Here is an 18,416-nt window from a genome sequence, read left to right on the forward strand (position 1 = left end):
AAACTACTGTTTGAATGTAAGTAATCCAGCTCAAAGTATGTGCAATTTCAGGCTTGCTACCAACAGACTTTTTGGAGTTTACATCATTAAGAAAAAAGGAAAAAGTAAGATTTAGGGGGGAAAAAGGCAAATTATCTAAGAGAATAATTCAGGATATCCAAAGTTATTTGAAACACCACTCTTTCTAACATTTTGGTGCTTCTTACCTCTGAAGATTGATGCCCTTGTCAGGGAAAGTTGCTTAAGCACATAAAATGTGTTAAGTCTGAAGAAGGATGCTTTGAACTACACGTACCAAGCATCCTCCAGAACATCCACACCAATGTTAGTACTGGGTTATAGGTATTACTTTAACCAGGAACATGAAAAACAGTCTTCCTGCAATACTTTTCATGGTGGGCTCACTGTACATGTTACCAAACCAGCAGAAAGCAGCTGCCTGTAGCTCTGATCAAGATTTTGTTTTACTTTTCCATGTAATGTTTTTGGTTTTTTTTTACTTCTCTTGTACCATCTCCTTTAGAATTCAAGGAGTTACTTGTAGGGAATGCTAAGATGGAAGGGTGTACAGTATAAAAATATGCTGGTTTGCAGAGCACAAAATGAGATAAAATAAGAAGTTATAAAATCTAGTGGAAACCAGAATGATAGTAGCTGTGGAAGAAGCTTGGAGAATTTGTACTTCTTCACCAAAATAACAATTGGTTCTAAGTTAGAAGAAAAGCAGATGCTTCAGAAAGGTTTCACAGGCTTTTTATTCACAAAAACCTCCACTTTCTTACTTGCTGCTGTTAAAGGAAAATTAAGGGCAAGTGTTAAATGTAGATAGTAAAAGGAAAGACGGGGAGTTTGCAGTCTGATTGTTAGCCACACAGATATGCTTTATGATACCTGGAGGGCCAGCTGATAAGTGAAGGTGTGTCCCCTTCCGAATCTTTCTGAAGAAACCATTCAGGTTTTGCTTTCCCTGCACTACTACAGAAAACAGAACTTCAGGTAATTTCTGAGACCTCAATACACGTTCCCATTATTTCTCCCAATCTCCCTTCCCCACTGGTTTTTATTTTTGATTACTCAGCTGCAGAGGATGGTTCTAAAAAACAAAAGCAATGCACACTAATCCAATTCAAAGGTAATAAACTGGGAAAGAAATTATTATATAATCCCACAAACATATACAAAGTATGCTAAGTGGTAAAGATTCTGCAGAGGCAACTTTGTGCACATTGTCCAAAAATTGAGAAGTGAAAGCAACTACACAACCTTATTTTTGCATTTTCCACTGTGGGTCAGTTTGTGTAAGGACATCTGTAAAAGCTGGGAAAATAATTCCTTTAATTTGTGATTTAAAGTGGTAGAGATTGCTGCAACCAAAACAAAGGAGCAGTAGGAATTTAATGAAGTGGAAAATTGATAATGCTACATCATATTTCCAAAGAAATTCTCAGGAGCATCTGGAACGCCTCTGTCCTCTTGTAACCCTGTATCACAGAGCTTCAGAAATGCCCACCTGGTCAGCACAAGCCAAAGACACTGTGTCACTGGGTGACCCGGCACAGGAAAAACTTAAGGAAAAAAGTGACTCCTAATTTAATCTTGCCTTGACATTATTCTATTCACCTTTTGGAGTTGAAAGCATAAAAAGAAAGAAGAGCTTTTAAAAGCCCTGCAGCAGTGCAAGAAAGGCTGTTTGCTTCCTACATAAAGCTTCTCAAAAACTTTCCTAAAGTTCACCTTCACCTGCAATCCCCCAGCAACAGTAGAACACATCAAGTACTTTTAACCTTGCAGGCACAGCCTGTCCTGCCACATTAATGTTTACAAACTCACTCCCCAGAGGTGACAAGCATCCAGGATGCTTTCCATTACTTATGAAAGAACTTTTCCATTGGAGAAGAGCCATTTGGGATAACCCCCCCAAATTAAGCTCCAGGTCATATACTTCAATTTTTCTTAGCTACTTTTTACTGAAAAATAGTTGAAAAAAGTTAAATCAACAACTGTTCTGGAGATAACAGTGTATTTGATGCAAGTAAGTTTAAATTTGAGAACTCACCTACTGTTGTCATTGAATCCAAATATATCTTAGAACAGCAAACACCAACTGTTGAAACACCTTCTGTTTTCCAAATGTTTTTGAATCCCTAACGGAACTGACCAAAGAGGAGGCAAAACCTTTTCACAGAAGCTGACTAGAAGCAACTAGCTGGAATTGTTTTGAAGCACAGGAACTTCCTTCTCTTTTAATGTGTACTTTGGCACAATTTTATAGTGGGCACGGCCCAAGCAGTAATTATTTGTACTTGATCATTCATCCTTTGAAGAGTGCAATCAGAAGAACGTTTTGAATTTAATCAGCCATTTCAGGAGCCAAATGCAGGCAATGTCAAATGATACCTCCTCAGTGATGGGTGTTGTGGTGTGTTGCAATATCCTGTTTTACCTTCTCCCTTCCCCCTCGCCCCTCGCTGAGTGTGCCCTGTCAATCAGGCTAACATACCAGCAAGGCGTCGTGTGATAGGTGACCCTAGTACCTGGAGACCCTGCCCCTTCACCTGGTTGGTGACTCACCTGTCCCCTCCCCTTCCCCTGTCCTGAGCTTAAAATGTGAATGAGACCATGTGGCCCCATTCTGTTATCAGCAGTAGCCCAGTGCAGACGTATCTGTGCTCATGGAATAAACATCTGGCTACCTTCTAGCAGAATCCGCTCCCTTCTTTTCTTCACCATCGCCAGAAGCTCTCCCCTGAGGTAAACGGAGTCCTGTCTTGTGCCTCGCTGCACTCTGCCGCCAGCCAAGGTATCGCTGGGGTGAACACCGCAGTGCTGCCTCTGGCCCAGCAGCGAAGGTCAGAACTGGCCTAGGCACCATCTAACTGGTTATATTGGGATACATATTCCAATATATTGGCGTCCCTGTGGGTGGCTCGACCCTGAGCCGGAAAACGGACTCGCAGTTCCTCAGAGAAGCTTCTGCCAGCCGTGCATCCAGCTGAAAGAAGTCTGGCTTCAAGACTCCCAGCTAGAGACTTTGGGAATACTCCCAGAAAAAGTTTCGTGGACTGTTCGGCGCCTTTGGAAAGCCCTGCTTCATTGTGGTGAACAGATTTTCCAGAGGAAGAAAAGGGCAGCCTCTCTTGCACCCAGAGAGAGGTCCTTTTCCGGTGGAGACCTGCCTGTACCCAGCCTACAGCTTCCATTTCACGTGAGTATCTCTGCCTTCGGTAGAGCAGAAGCTCAAAAACAGACTCTGCCGCGAGTTCTGTTCCTTTTTTGCCTTTGCATTTTGGCTGCGCAGCCCCACAGACGAGAATTCATAGCGTTCTAGTGTTAGCTTTCCTGCTGCGTGTTTCACTGTTTTTTAGAATTCGCGCCGGAGCGGGATCGCTCTCTGCCCTTCCCCCCCCGGCTCAGCAGCGTGTTCAGACACGTGTTAGGAGATTTTCTTTCTCTTTCTCTTTGCGGGAGAGGGGGGGGCTCTCTTTCCACGTGGCCGGGGGACCTGCGGGGGTCGGGAGTGCTCTGCACACGCGGCGGCGGGGGGGGGGGGGCGTCCCGGTTTCGGCTGCCACGTGGAGTAGTTGCTGTCTCTGCTCCGCGGGAGTGGCTGCTGCATTCCACCGCGGGGGAGGCTTTGTTTCTGCCTCGGCTCGGCAGGGCGTGTCCCAGCTCCCTGCTGCTGCTGCCCGGGAATTTTAAAAGCAGTATATACAGCTGCATTGTGAAGCTTTTGTCTGCTCGTTATCGCTTTCTATCTGTGGTTTTTTTTAGAAATTGGTAGCTGATTTTAGCTTTGTTTTTGGTCAGGCGGGATTAAGTACTTTGCTTTTTAACATGGGTTCCAAACTTAGCATTGTACAAAGGGGAGTGTATTATGATATTGTTAGCATTTTAATCAAGAGTAATGTGAAATTCTCTAAAGGAAAATTGAAACAGTTTATAAGATGGCTTTTTCTGCAGTTCCCAAACATTTCCCCTGAAGAAATCCACAATATTCAATTCTGGGATAAAGTTGGGAATGAATTGATAACCTTAGGACAATCTGGCAAATTACCCTCAGCTAAATTTGTGTTCTGGAGTTTGCAAATTCGAACAGCATTGCTCAAACAAAAGGAAATGGAGAAAAAGCCAAATGTAAAGCCATGTGCCTCTGCTCTCCCTGTTCCTCCCTCTCCCTCTAAAACCCCTAAACCTCTTTCCCCAAAAAAATCCCGAGCACGTGTTAGTTTTTCGGAGAGCAGTGATGTCCAAAATGGCCCCCAGTCCCTAGGGGGTGCACAAGATGGTGGGTGCCACGTGGCATCTTCCCAAACCTGGTCTTCTTCTTCCCAAAATCCTCTTAAACATCCCAAAATTCCTGCCCCATCCCCCTCTCCTCCTGTTCCTCGTGACACCTTTCCCCCTCCCCCCGCCTTTCCTGCAGTACCCTCAGCTCCGCCCCTTTACTCCTCCCAGGGGGCGGTTGCTGACGTGATGACACCAGGTGACCCCGCCCACTGTTCCCACGGTATCCCCGCCCCCTGCCAGCCCCTTGACCCCGCCCCTTGTTCCCACGGTTTCCCCGCCCCTTGCCGGCTCCCTGTCCCCGCCCCCTCCCCGGGTTCCCACGGTGGGGACACACCCACTGCCTGTCCCCAAACCTGTAGCTGTGATCCCAATGCTTCTGATTCAAGGGATACAGAGCAGGGGACAGCAGACCCAATGCACGGTGCCATGTTGTCGCTAGCTCCTGTTACGTTTCAGCCTGCAGCTCAAGCAGGAGCAGCCCCAACTGCTAATTGGAGTTCTTTTGGACGACAATTGATTAAAGAGATCTGTAAATCTCATAAAGAATATGGAACACACAGTCCATATTTCCGTGGCCTTTTAAATTCTGAATTAAGTAGGACTGTTGTAGTTCCACATGATTTAAAACAAATTTTTTCATGTCTCATGACATCCACGGAATTCAAATTATGGGAATCAGCATTGAAACAACTGCTAAAAGATGCTCTCCCAAGCTTACAGGCTGATCCAAACACAGCAAAAGACAACAATGGTAACCCCATTACTATTGACCACCTCTGTGGTGAGGGTCAATGGTCTTCTCCCTCAGTCCAAGCTGCTGCAATTCCTGCAGAAACACTTGAGAAAGTAAAAGAAGCAGCTGAAAAAGCATTCTTTTCCCTCCAACCTGAGGGGCCTTTTGAGCCCTATAGTAAAATCAAACAACTACCATCAGAGCCTTTTGTGAAATTTGTAGAAAGGCTAACTAGAGCCATTGAAATACAGGTTAAAAAGGAAAATGCAAGGGAAGCAATTTTAGAAGAAATAGCGTTTACAAATGCAAATGAACAGTGTCGAGCAGCAATCCTGAGCCTTCCTATGGAACCTTCCCCTACATTAAAAGATATGCTTCTAGTCTGTAACAGGAAAGTGCCTCTGATGAGTGTTGCTGAAGACACCAGACCAAGGCTGCTGCCAAGACCACCTCAGCGTGTTGCTGTTGCCAGCCCTTCACCTTTTCCCTCAGCACAGCAGTACCCTGGGCAGCAGCGGAGACCGGCAATGGTTGAGCCCACTAAACCATGCCTGCTTTGTAATAAGCTAGGGCACTGGAGTAACCAGTGCCCCCTGAAAGGGGAATTTGATGAATTTAAAAATAGCAGGGGAGGAGAACTGCAAGCCCTCCCTGGGGGTCAACAACAAAAAAACGAAGAATAAAGCGCCAGCCTGCCAGGCGTGCAGACATAAAAGGAGCAGGCCAAGAGAATAAGAGTAGCAAAATAAATCAAGCGCGCGATAATATTAACATTTGTGTAAGTGAAGCAGGTGCTTCAAAGACCAAGTCTGCTAGTCCACTGTTGAAAGTGAAACAAAATAACCTTTGTTGTGATTTAAGTGATTCTGTATTAACCGCATCTTCTGTCAATGAGCCTTACAGGTTGCAGCTGACAGAGTCACTCCACCTGAAGGACACTGACTGGCATTTTGTTTCTGTAAATCCTGAACAGAAGGGTACTTGGAACCAAATTCGTTGTAAGTACATCATCACTGGGGACAAAAACACACCACAAGAGATCGAAATTGCTCCGGGACTGACAACATCAGATCCTAAGCAATTTGTTCTCAGCCTGCACTGTTTCCACCCACCCCTGTTTCTTCCCAAGGGACAAATTGTTGCTCAAGCTATCCCTGTGCCATCTTTACCTGAAAATGTCGATAAACAAGGGCCCACAGTCGCCCGGGTCCAAGTTATTGGGACAGATAAACCCAAATTGTGGTGCAATGTCAGTGGGGGTGGGGAGTCTAAACGCATTGAGATGCTTGTAGACACAGGTGCAGACTGCACAGTGATTCCAGTACAAGACTGGCCAGCACACTGGCCTTTACAAAATGTTGCTGGTCACCTTCGAGGTGTAGGAGGTCTGCAATTGGCAAGGCAATCCAAAAGCATTATTCAATTCGAGGGTCCAAACGGACAATTGGCAAATATCCGTCCATTTGTGTTAGATTATTCAGAACCTTTGTTAGGGAGAGATTTAATGGCCCAGTGGGGTGTCACAATTAATATTCCAGACTCTCCACAGCATTTTTGTGCAGCAGTCATTAAACAACAGCGCCCCACCCAAAAACTTAAGTGGAAAACAGACGAACCAGTTGATGTGAAACAGTGGCCACTCAGTAAACAAAAAATTAAGGTGCTTGAGGAACTAGTACAAGAGCAACTAAGAAAGGGCCACATTGTGGAGACCATGTCCCCATGGAACTCTCCAGTGTTTGTCATCCAAAAAGCTGACAAAAAGAGGTGGAGACTCCTCTGTGACCTCCGACAAATTAATAATGTAATTGAAGATATGGGTTCTCCCCAACCTGGTATGCCATCCCCAACAATGCTTCCTCAAGATTGGAAATTAGCTGTTATTGATATTAAAGATTGCTTTTTCCAAATCCCATTGCACCCTGACGATGCACCGCGTTTGGCATTCTCTGTCCCTTCTATCAATTCAGAAGCTCCTATGAAAAGGTACCATTGGACCGTTCTTCCTCAGGGCCTAAAGGTATCTCCAGCTATCTGCCAGTGGTATGTCTCTTCCCTGCTTTCCCCAGTTCGTGCAGCCGCAGAGAAGGCCATCATCTACCATTATATTGATGATATCCTTGTGTGTGCCCCCAATGATGATTTACTAACACACGCGCTTGACCTAACGATCGATGCATTGATTGTTGCAGGGTTCGAGCTCCAGGAACAGAAAATTCAAAAGATGCCACCTTGGAAGTATTTGGGCTTAGAAATTGGAAATAGGACCATTGTTCCTCAAAAACTAGAAATCAATCCAAGGATCAAGACCCTTGCGGATGTCCACAAGTTGTGTGGGTCTTTGAATTGGGTAAGACCATGGCTTGGTCTGACTAATGAAGACCTTGCCCCTCTTTTCAATTTACTGAAAGGGGGAGAGGACCCAGGTGCTCCTAGGTCTATTACCCCAGAGGCACGGAAAGCTCTAGAAAAGGTTCAGATTGCAATGTCCACAAGACAGGCCCACCGATGCCGGCCTGATCTGCCATTCAAATTTATCATCCTAGGTAAGTTGCCACACCTCCATGGAATTATTTTCCAGTGGGAGGAAAAACAAACACCTAAGGCAAAGGACACACCAAAAAAGGACCGGGACCAGAGGGACTCTCTCTTGATCATAGAATGGGTTTTCCTCAGTCACAAAAGGTCCAAGAGACTGACAAAGCCTCAGGAACTGGTAGCAGAACTGATCCGGAAAGCAAGGACCCGGATCAGGGAGTTAGCAGGATGTGATTTTAAGTGCATTCACATTCCAGTTGAGTTAAAATCAGGTCAAAATACTATGAAAATACTGGAACAATTGTTTCAAGAAAATGAAGTGTTGCAGTTTGCTCTGGATTCCTACTCAGGACAATTTTCGGTAGCACGGCCCGCTTGCAAATTGTTTGAACAAGATGTTCAATTTACTTTAAAATTAAGAACTGCTCTAAGTAGGAGACCTTTAAAAAGGGCTCTAACTGTCTTTACAGATGCGTCCGGGAGGTCCCACAAGTCTGTTATGACTTGGAAAGATCCTCAAACCCAGCAGTGGGAGACGGACATTGCTGAGGTGGAAGGTTCACCTCAGGTTGCTGAATTGGCTGCGGTTGTTAGGGCTTTTGAAAGGTTCTCAGAACCATTTAATCTGATTACAGACTCTGCATACGTGGCAGGAGTAGTATCCAGAGCAGATCAAGCAATACTGCAAGATGTATCTAACATTGCACTTTTTGAATTGCTCTCAAAACTGGTAAAGTTAGTCACTCACCGAGAGCAACCCTTTTATGTGATGCATGTCAGGTCACACACTGACTTGCCAGGGTTTATCGCTGAAGGCAACAGAAGGGCAGATGCTCTTGCTGCGTCTGCAGTGATGGCCACTCTCCCAAATGTTTTTGAACAGGCAAAAATCAGCCACCAGCTTTTCCACCAAAATGCACCTGGCCTGGTTCGCCAGTTTAACATCACTCGAGAACAGGCCAAAGCGATTGTGGCCACGTGCCCAAATTGCCAACAACATGCACTCCCTACAGTGAGTATGGGAGCAAACCCAAGGGGACTGAACAGTTGTGAACTGTGGCAAACAGATGTAACACACATACAAGCTTTTGGACGGCAGAAATATGTTCATGTTAGTGTAGATACCTTTTCTGGAGCGGTCTATGCTTCTGCCCACACAGGAGAATCATCTATTGATGCTATTAAGCACCTCTTACAGGCTTTTTCTTTCATGGGCATCCCCAAGGAGCTGAAAACTGATAATGGGCCTGCTTATAGATCCAAGGAATTCGGGAGCTTCCTGCAGCAATGGGGAGTAGAGCACAAAACTGGCATCCCCTACTCCCCTACAGGTCAAGCCATTGTAGAAAGAACTCACCGTGATATTAAAAGGGTCCTGGACCAGCAACAACAGGTTCTGAAGGTAGAACCTCCCCACATCCGGTTATCCAGGGCGCTATTCACAATCAATTTTCTGAATTGTTCTTTTGACAGCCTGAACCCACCCATCCTACGCCACTTTGGGGGGAACAGTCACAGGTTGATGAAAGAAAAACCTCCAGTTTTAGTAAAAGACCCTGAGACTTGGAAAATGGTGGGACCTTACAAATTGGTTACTTGGGGACGTGGATACGCCTGTGTATCCACCCCCTCTGGTTTAAGGTGGGTTCCTTCCAAATGGGTAAAGCCCTATGTTCCCAAAGTCTCAGAGAAATCTGCAGAAGCACCCCAGGTTGCTCACGCTGCCTGGAGAAGAAAACGTCGTGCACGCTCTCTGGAAGAAATTCCATTTAAGCCTCCTATCTGGAATAGTTTGTAATATATGTTTGTCTCAAGTTTTTGTACCAGTTTAGATCCCACTGTTCGTGTGTAGCCTCGAGACGTCATGAGACCGAGCCTGCTTCTCGTCCTACTCGTGATCATCCCACCTGCAATCTCCTACATAGTACCGCAGCCCAAACCACATATGGACTACCTCGATAAAAGTTCTCAGACATCAACAGAGAAACTGACAACGAGCTGAATGGACTTTTCAATGGCTGGGGACTCTCGGGCTGGTTGGGATCTATTCTGAAAACTGTAATTTTAGTGCTGTTTATTTTAGTTGTAGTTATTGTAGTTTTTAGCATTGTTTTTGGAGTAATCAGACGCATGGTTCTCAAGTTAATCTCAAGCTCATCTCCCCCTCCTGAGGTCTACCATTTGGAAGCCCTCAGTGCTCCAGTGGATGACCTAGAAGCCTCAGTAGAATCATTCTGCACCATAAACACAGTCCTCTTCTTTTTAAACAAAACTAGGGGGAGATGTTGTGGTGTGTTGCAATATCCTGTTTTACCTTCTCCCTTCCCCCTCGCCCCTCGCTGAGTGTGCCCTGTCAATCAGGCTAACATACCAGCAAGGCGTCGTGTGATAGGTGACCCTAGTACCTGGAGACCCTGCCCCTTCACCTGGTTGGTGACTCACCTGTCCCCTCCCCTTCCCCTGTCCTGAGCTTAAAATGTGAATGAGACCATGTGGCCCCATTCTGTTATCAGCAGTAGCCCAGTGCAGACGTATCTGTGCTCATGGAATAAACATCTGGCTACCTTCTAGCAGAATCCGCTCCCTTCTTTTCTTCACCATCGCCAGAAGCTCTCCCCTGAGGTAAACGGAGTCCTGTCTTGTGCCCCGCTGCACTCTGCCGCCAGCCAAGGTATCTTTGAGGTATAACACCGCAGAGCTGCCTGTGGCCCAGCAGCGAAGGTCAGAACTGGCCTGGGCACCATCTAACTGGTTATATTGGGATACATATTCCAATAGATGGGTAACTGGATTAATTATTAAATCTTAGTACTGAAGTCACAAAAGCTTTCATATATATTCCAAAGTGAGCTGCATTTATTTTCCAATTTAAACTCAGGAAATTTAAATTTAACAAAACTGATTTTATGGCCTGTATATAATGTGGAACTGACTTCAGAACAGCAGTCACCTGAAAAACTGGAATTAGCCTTTTTTTCTCTTGTGCAAATAGCTTTATAGGGACCACCACAGAGTAACTTTAAATTGACTGCATGGACACAATGACTTTTTTACCACTCAGAATCAGGAACAAGAGTTTCAGAGAGGTTATGAGGTTATTCTCACATCTCTGAATATTATACCAGGGAGTACACACTGGCACTGAAAGTGTCAGGCGTATTAAAGAATGGGCTCTTGGCAATATGGCCTTTAAAATACCAGCTACTGCCTACATGTGTATCCAAACAAGAGACCAAATCCCATATTTAAGCTCTTGGCTGCTTTAAGTACTACACCACATCTTGGTGGGTACAGATGGTTTCCTTCGCAAGATAGACAGCAATTAGGGGAAATTTGTTTTATGCAAATACTACCCAAGCCTCATCCAGAAAAAAAATCTGAAATTAGAGATAATGCAGTCAGCAATTTGTATTATATTATTACTCACAGAATAGTTTGAGTTGGATGGGACCTTTAAAGGTCATTTAGTCCAATCTCTCTGCAATGGGCAGGGACACTTCAACTAGATCAGGTTGGTCAGAGTCCCACTCAACATCACCCTGAATGCTTCCAGGGATGAGGCATCTACCTTCTCTCTGGACAACCTGTGCCAGTGTTTTACCAGCCTTTTTGTAAGAAAATGTTTTCCTTATATCTAGCATCAATCTACCCCTCTTTTAGTGCAAAATCATTCCTTCTTGTCCTATCAGAAAAGAGGAATGCCCCTGTCAAAAAGTCTGTCCCAATCTTACAATCACCTCCTGCAGCACTGAAGGGCTGAAATCAGATCTTGAAGCCTTTTCTTTTTCCAAGCTGAACAACCCCAACTGTCTCAGCATTTCCTCACAGGAAAGGTACCCCATTGCTCTGATTATTTTTGTGGCTCTCTTCTGGACTTGCCCCAACACTCCCATGTCTTTCCGGTGCTGAGGATTACAGATACAGTATTCCAGGGGGAATCTCATGAGTGTGGAGTAGAGGGGCAGAATCACCTCTCTCAACCTGCTGACCATGATCCTTTTGATGTGGCCCATGACCCATTTATCTTTCTGGGCTGCAGGTGCACACTCCCAGTTCATGTCCAGCCCCTCATCCACCAGTTCCCCAAAGTTCTTGGCACAGCTGCTCTCAATCACTTCAAGCCCAGCCTGTACTGATACTACTGGGGCTTGCCCCAGCCCAGGTGCACGACTTTGCACTTGGCCTTACCAAAGCGCTCAGGAGAGGGCTGATGAGCCCACTTCTGAAGTCTGCTTGTGTCCCTCTGGGTGATTATCCCATCCTTCAGGAGTGTCAACCACACCACTTATCTTGGTGTCATCTGCAAAATTGCTGAAGGTGCACTCAACCCCCTTATGCCATTGAGGGAGACATTAAACAACCCTGGTCCCCATTGAGACCCTTAGGGGACACCACGTCACTGATGTCCATCAGGACTCTGAGCTGTTGGCCACTACTCCCTGGATGCAGCTGTCCAACCAATTCCTCATCTACTGAACAATCTGTCCATAGCTCTTCAATTTAGAGAGAAGGATGCTGTGGGGGACTGTGTGCTCCTGCAGGAGCACAGGCAGAGACATCTGTAGCCTTCCCCTTGTCCCCTAACGTAGTCACTCAGCCACAGAAGGCCACTAGATGGGTCAGGCAGGACTTGCCTTGAAGAAGTTGTGCTGGCTGTCTCGAATCCCTTCCCTGTCCTCCATGTCCCTTAGCATAGTTTCTGAGAGGATCTGTTCCGTGATCTTTCCAGGCACAGAGGTGAGGCTGACAGGGCAGCAGTTTCCAGTATCCTCCTTTCTACCCTTTTTAGAGATGGGTGCAATGTTACCCTTTTTCCAGTCACTTGGGACTTCACCTGACTGCTCAGATATCATGGAGATATATCAGCCAGTTCCCTCAAGACTCCAGGATAAATCTAATTGGGTCCTGTAGCCTTATTTTTGTTCAGTTTCCCCAGGCAGTCAGGAACATGATTTTGTTCTTATAATGGAAGGGACTTTGCCTCCCCAGTCACCACCCTGCTGTCCACCCACTCATGAGGTGTGGAAAGTGAGGTTGCTATTGAAGGCTGAGGCAAAAAACTAGCTGAGCCTTCTCCTTATCCTTTGTTACCAGTTTTGCTTTGACCTTCCCTATCCAGCTAACCTACCTGTAGAAGTCCTTGCTATCCTTTGCATCCCTTGCCAAATTCAGTTTCAGCTTCACCTTGCCCCTCCTAACCTCATCTCTACACAACTGGGCAGTGTTCCTATACTCTTCCAAAACACCTGTCTCTGCACACTACTGTGCATTCACTTCTTTAATAATCCATGTTGGTGTCTTTCCTTTTTTTTCCTGATTTCTCACAACTGGGAACTGAAAAGCTCTTGTGCTCTATGGAAAGCATAAATGGTTGAGTTTATACCAGATACCTCAGTTTCTTAAAAATAGTCAACATTGTTCAGCATGCACATATGTATAAAATTAAGTTCTCATTTACATAATTTTTAGTTGCAACACTTTAGGTTAAGGTTTTACAATTATTATTTTCTATCTATCCGCCCAGCAAGAAATTAAAGACTCACACTTAAAGAAAATCATACTTTAAAAAAATTCTTAGTCACAGATTATTTTCAGTCAGCATAAGAATTTGACACCATTTCTATACCACACTGAGAAATTGTAATGTAAAATTAGTGGAAACTAATTTTTTTTTCCTTCTGGAAGAATCTGGTTACCCTATTACCATAGTATATTTGTCAAGTCTACAGCAATTCAGAATAGAATTTTAACTCTCCCCTCTGCCCCTTCACGCATATATATGCTTGATATTATCTAAAAAATTGTCTACCACAGTTCAAAAGGGTTTTTACACTTTCACACCAGGAAAACAAATCAACTATTATTTCAACTGACCCAAGACACTCTTCAGCTTTTAAGTTTGCAGACTGTTTTATTTTGGCAAAAGCCATCATAAAGATAGTCAAATCTTCACTAAGAAGCAGCTTGCCTCTACTTAGAAGCTCCCAGCCAACAATTGCAAGGTATAGAAGAAAGAAAGTTAAAGACTTGCTCTAACAGGTACCAAAAAACAAAACCCAAGGGGATTTAGAAATATAACTCCTTCAATTTCTAGTTTGTGTCCTCTCCACAAAGGGCCTAATTTTAGCAAAAATTCTATAAATATAAATTGAAACCAAGGACATAGCTAATTAGAGAAATACATAGCCACTTCCTTTTATCAGATACACACTGTGATAAATAAACCCAACCAATCCATCCTGAGACATCCAAAGCAACTAAATACATTCTTCAAGGGTAATAAATACATTCTCTTTAATACTGTAGACACTGATGCAGAAGCTGAGTAAGATAAAAGAATCTACAGTAAAAAAAAAAGAAATAGAAATCATACCTACCTTTGTCTGCTGTTACTGTGCAAGGGCTGGTCATTCTGCAAGTGGGTGGGTGAGGCTGCCCGCTTGGGTGAGGAGAGGGACTCTCGGGGGGTTTGCTTTGGTGGCATTGGCACTTCGTTATAGCAGGAAGAGTCTCGTCCAGAAAGGGAAAGGGAGGCAGAGCTATCCAAGGTTGCTGAAGGCTCAGACGCCTGTCTAATGGCACTGTCATCTGCTTTTCTAACACCCTTTTCATTTGAGAGGTCATCTTTGTCTTCACGGCTGGAGTACTCTTTGGAATCAGAAATCGCACTCTTTGATGACTTTGTCTCAGTCCTGGAAAAATAGAGGCTGCCATAGTCCTTGTTTTCATCATCTTGCCTTTCACTTTTCACTCCCTTTCTTTCCACGCTGTCAGGATCTTTCCTTGCCCGTATATATCTGGATGAGTAGTCAGAATCCAAATCAGACTCAAGGGCTAATCCATACTTCTCTGCCAGCTGGCGTCGCCTCTCTGCCTTGTACCTGGCTATTCTCTCTGCTTTTGACTCTAGTTCCTGGACATCCATGTTTGCTGTACTGTACAAGGGCTCTTTATTACTTCCTGTGGTTTCTGATCGGTATCTGGACAATCTGGGGTGTTTCTCTACAGATGAATCTGAAGTTTCCTCCTCCTCATTTGATCTTCCTGTCAAAAGTACAACATATATGAGCAAGTCCTTCCCAAAACTCCAGGTACCCCATCCACCCCTCAAACTGATTGAACTAAAAGCTTTCCATTTTCTTACAAATCAAAGTGACTGCACAGACACATTATATTTTTTGCACTTTTGTCTCCAAAAGCAACAATTAAGAAATATGTATTAGGAATAATTCTTTAATAAGTAATAGTTCTCAATTCAAATAGTTCTTTTAAAGCAATAAACATTTTTCAAGTAAGACAACTGGAGACTTAAAAGGCAAATTAAAAAACCCCAAACAACCTGACAGAGCTCTTCTGTAGAAGAGCTTCTAGGCTGATAGTGTAGCAAAGATGGAGTAATTCAGCACTGCAATATGGCCTGCCATGTGCCACTCACCTAGGTGGGGGCTGTATGGGTCAGTTGCTCGCATATATCTTGGTGTGTCTTCCTCTAGCAAACGGTGTGTGACTGATCCTGGGCAGTTTTGTAGGAGCATAGGCTGTGTATCATTCTCAATTCCCTCTAAGCGCCTAGCTATTCTTTCTTTTCTGAAAAATATGTGAAAAATGTGAAAACAGGCATCTTGAAGGTTGGAGGGCAGAGTTTCTACGAGGAGGTAACAAAACAAGCTGTGTGTTTTGTTTTATGGGCCAAACACTTTTTTCCTTTACCTTTTCATTTCCAAAAAATCTCGGTTGTTTGGTTCAAAGAGTTTTCTTAATTCTGAAACTGAGACAACAAAACATTATGTAGCTTATAAAACAATAAGTTTCAGAAACTTGCTAAAATGTTTTAGAATAAGAAGGAACAGTCAAATAAAGTTCAGTGGTTTGAAATAGCTTTTGGGAGGAAATGAGCATTTTCCTCTTGTTTTCCTACTTTATTAAGGTTGTGCTGTCAAAAGTGCATTAGGCACATAGGTGTGACCATCAAGTACTCCTCTCCACATACTTCCAGGCTAATCCCAAATCTGCTATGTCCATCCTAGCAGTTTTCAAGATGTAGTGTATACTGGACAAGTTGTATTTTGATTAGCTAAAGTCAAACTTAAGTGCCCTAGTAACCCATTTCAAAACCAGGTATTATGGAAAGTCTGCTTGCCCTGCCTACTCAAAGGTCAGGGACTGACCATGTTTAAATAGAAGCAGTAAGGAAGAGGTCCCCTCCTCCTTACTTTCCTCCACACCCTTATATTGATCAAATCCCTAGAACCCCAGTTACTCATTGCTGAAGTGAAAATTACCATGCACCATCATAGTACTCTTGCATGGTAAATCACTTGCTACTTTGCTAACTTTCCCTAGTAGTTTTAATTTTACATACTTTCCTTCTCTTCCCCTGAAGCCTTTGCTGGTATGAAGTGCCAGCAGACAGCTGCCACAGTCCACAAAACTGCAGTGAACCAAGGGGAGGCACGATAGATGAAGTAATCCCTATATATACCCACATCTGTGCACGTGCAGACCACACTGCAGCAGTGAGTGCTGCACAAATAAGTGCAGGGCGGCTTCTTGCCACCAGGAAGAGAAACTGCCCAGGCTGTCCAGGGAAGCAGTGCACTGGGGTGGGGTGGGCCTAACACACAGACATGCACATCCACACATTGTGGCCTTGGCAAACGTGGTGCTGAAAGCTGTGTGCACCTATTCTTGAGCCAATGCACATCTGGGGCTCTAACCCTGCTGACCCAGGGATCAAAAGTTAAAGCAAGTGAAAGTCTATGCCTGCTAAATTGGCAGAGATTGCCATCAGAAACACCTGATGAGTCAGGAGTGTCTGGCTGACATTGTTCCACTGCAGAGGTAAACCTATCAGCTTATTTTTCTTGCTACCAGATCTCATTGCTCTAGATACTTAGAAGATAAATATTACAGAAACACCGCCCTTTTAAAGGTCAGATGCACCTTTTCTGCCTTCCCTCTGCTGCAAGAACTTGACATGCATGGCTTGGTCAGGGTTCCAGCTCGGCTGACTCATCCAGGAAGTTTGCTGTACTCAATACCAGTGCTCACACTTCACAGATACTGTCGACATTGACTGTCACATCAACCTTAAATGCTGAAAAGCCTGAAAGTAGGACTACAGATAAAATGTGCAGGATCAGCAAGAATTAACACATTCTGATCCTGAACCAACCCCAAGGCAAAGATGAGCCTTTATGTTGTGTTTTCACAGACTTTTCTCTCAATACATGAGCAGTTTCTGCTGTTGCCCTGTGTACTCAAGCTGTGCTGGCAATGGAATCAGCCATTTGAAACCAGCCTTCATTTCAGATCCACACCAAAGGAAATGATTTCTCATAAAGACTTTGCTCTCACCTCCCCAAATCTACTGTTTCATTATGTTCCACCAGCTATTAGTTTTTCTGTTCCATCTTTTCTGTTCCATCTGTTGGCTATATACACACAACATTGTGAAAACAAAACCTGTAATTGTCTGTCTTCAGACAAGTCAAAGGCCTCTGGAACTCAGAGTTACTAAAATCACATTCCATCCACATCCTGATCCTTTTTTTTTTTCCCCTAGTCACCAATTTATATAGTCACCAAATCCATCATCAGAGAACAGGTCTTTTACAAGCTTTACTAAATCTCTAAAGCACAGTTTCGTTTATTTGTGAAAGTCTGCTCTCCCCCCACCCCCAGAAAAGGAAACTTGACTATGAGTTGTCCACATACAAGAAATGTGGAACATCCAAAGAACTCTTAAAGCATTAGCTCAACACTCTCTTGCTACATGCTAGCTGAAGTTCCAGAGATTCTACTACCACTTTGCAGTCCTAAAAAGAGCACAGGTCTCATGAAAAATGTCTCCCAACACCTCCCCAAACAACATGGGACAAAAATAGCATGGGACTACTCTATGCTGCCTTACACTTTTTCCAAGGTTGAGATTACAGAAGTAATTTCAGCAAGGTTGGATACAACATCTGCAGAACCTTTTGGGGGAAAGCAGTTGCAGCAATATTCTTGTTTGGGTAAGGAGGGAAAAAGAAGCACAAAAAAAAAGCAAAACCAAAACAAGATAAAATGAAGAAAATCTTCTAGCTTAGTGGTTTCTTTTTGATGAATAAAATATTTTACTTCAAAACATAAAAACCAGTGGGAGACATTTCACTCCCAAGGACACTGATTGGCCCTTGCAAATTTAGGTGACCAGTTTCTCCTTTTTAGTTTACAATTTCAGTATGTTGGTGCCAGCTCCCATCTGTCCATGGGATGTTTTCCCATGTGACCATCACAAATAACACCATGGGAGCGCTAAAGAACAGCAACACTCCTACCTAAAAAGTAGCACAAAAATCTGATTCAGCACACAAGAAAACACTAAGAAGCTTAAAATAATTAATTTCACACTAAAAGCTTCTTATCTAGATTACTTCATGGCAACACATTTGTAAGCACCATTGGTCAGTTAAGGGCAAGAGGAAGAACAGCCACAGCTCAGAAACAGCCCTGAACTTGAGGCTTTATTTTAGGATGTTGAGCAGGATGCTGTGGTGGGACACCCTCTGAGGTAAACTGTCAAGAGGCATCTTAACTTTGGCAACTGTAGTCCTTCCAAACAAAATTTACTTTGGAATACCTTTATTTAGGAAAAACAGTATTGTTCTGTATGTTGACCCAGAATGAAAAACAAAAAGTACATTTGGAGGGCATCTTATGTTTTAAAACCTCCTTAAATTAAGGTGGAATATTTCTTATAGAAATATATATTCACAGAAATCTTTCCAAAACCTGCTGCAGAATATGAACATGCTGAAAGCCCTTTTTGACAGCTGCAGAGGGGACATGTGAATAAAGTTGCAGCCATGTGGCA

The 18,416-nt window shown here is 43.9% G+C and overlaps 1 protein-coding gene across 22 annotated transcripts in view; it reads right to left on the reverse strand.

Moving 5' to 3' along the window:
* Positions 1 to 18,416, reverse strand: part of SVIL (supervillin) — a 145,572-nt gene that overhangs the window by 50,288 nt on the left and 76,868 nt on the right. For 12 of the 22 annotated variants that reach the window (XM_074532021.1, XM_074531932.1, XM_074531740.1 and 9 more), the window contains 4 exons: positions 15,269 to 15,326; positions 14,994 to 15,145; positions 13,936 to 14,602; positions 892 to 975 (listed from right to left, as the gene is read on the reverse strand). In XM_074532021.1, the coding sequence (XP_074388122.1) occupies positions 892 to 975; positions 13,936 to 14,602; positions 14,994 to 15,145; positions 15,269 to 15,276 (911 nt within the window). In that variant the 5' untranslated portion in view covers positions 15,277 to 15,326. The remainder of the gene's footprint in view (positions 1 to 891; positions 976 to 13,935; positions 14,603 to 14,993; positions 15,146 to 15,268; positions 15,327 to 18,416) is intronic. The other 10 variants (XM_074531607.1, XM_074532253.1, XM_074532206.1 and 7 more) reach the window with 3 other exon arrangements.

The sequence above is a fragment of the Zonotrichia albicollis genome, chromosome 1 (assembly GCF_047830755.1).
Source record: "Zonotrichia albicollis isolate bZonAlb1 chromosome 1, bZonAlb1.hap1, whole genome shotgun sequence".
NCBI lineage: Eukaryota > Metazoa > Chordata > Aves > Passeriformes > Passerellidae > Zonotrichia > Zonotrichia albicollis.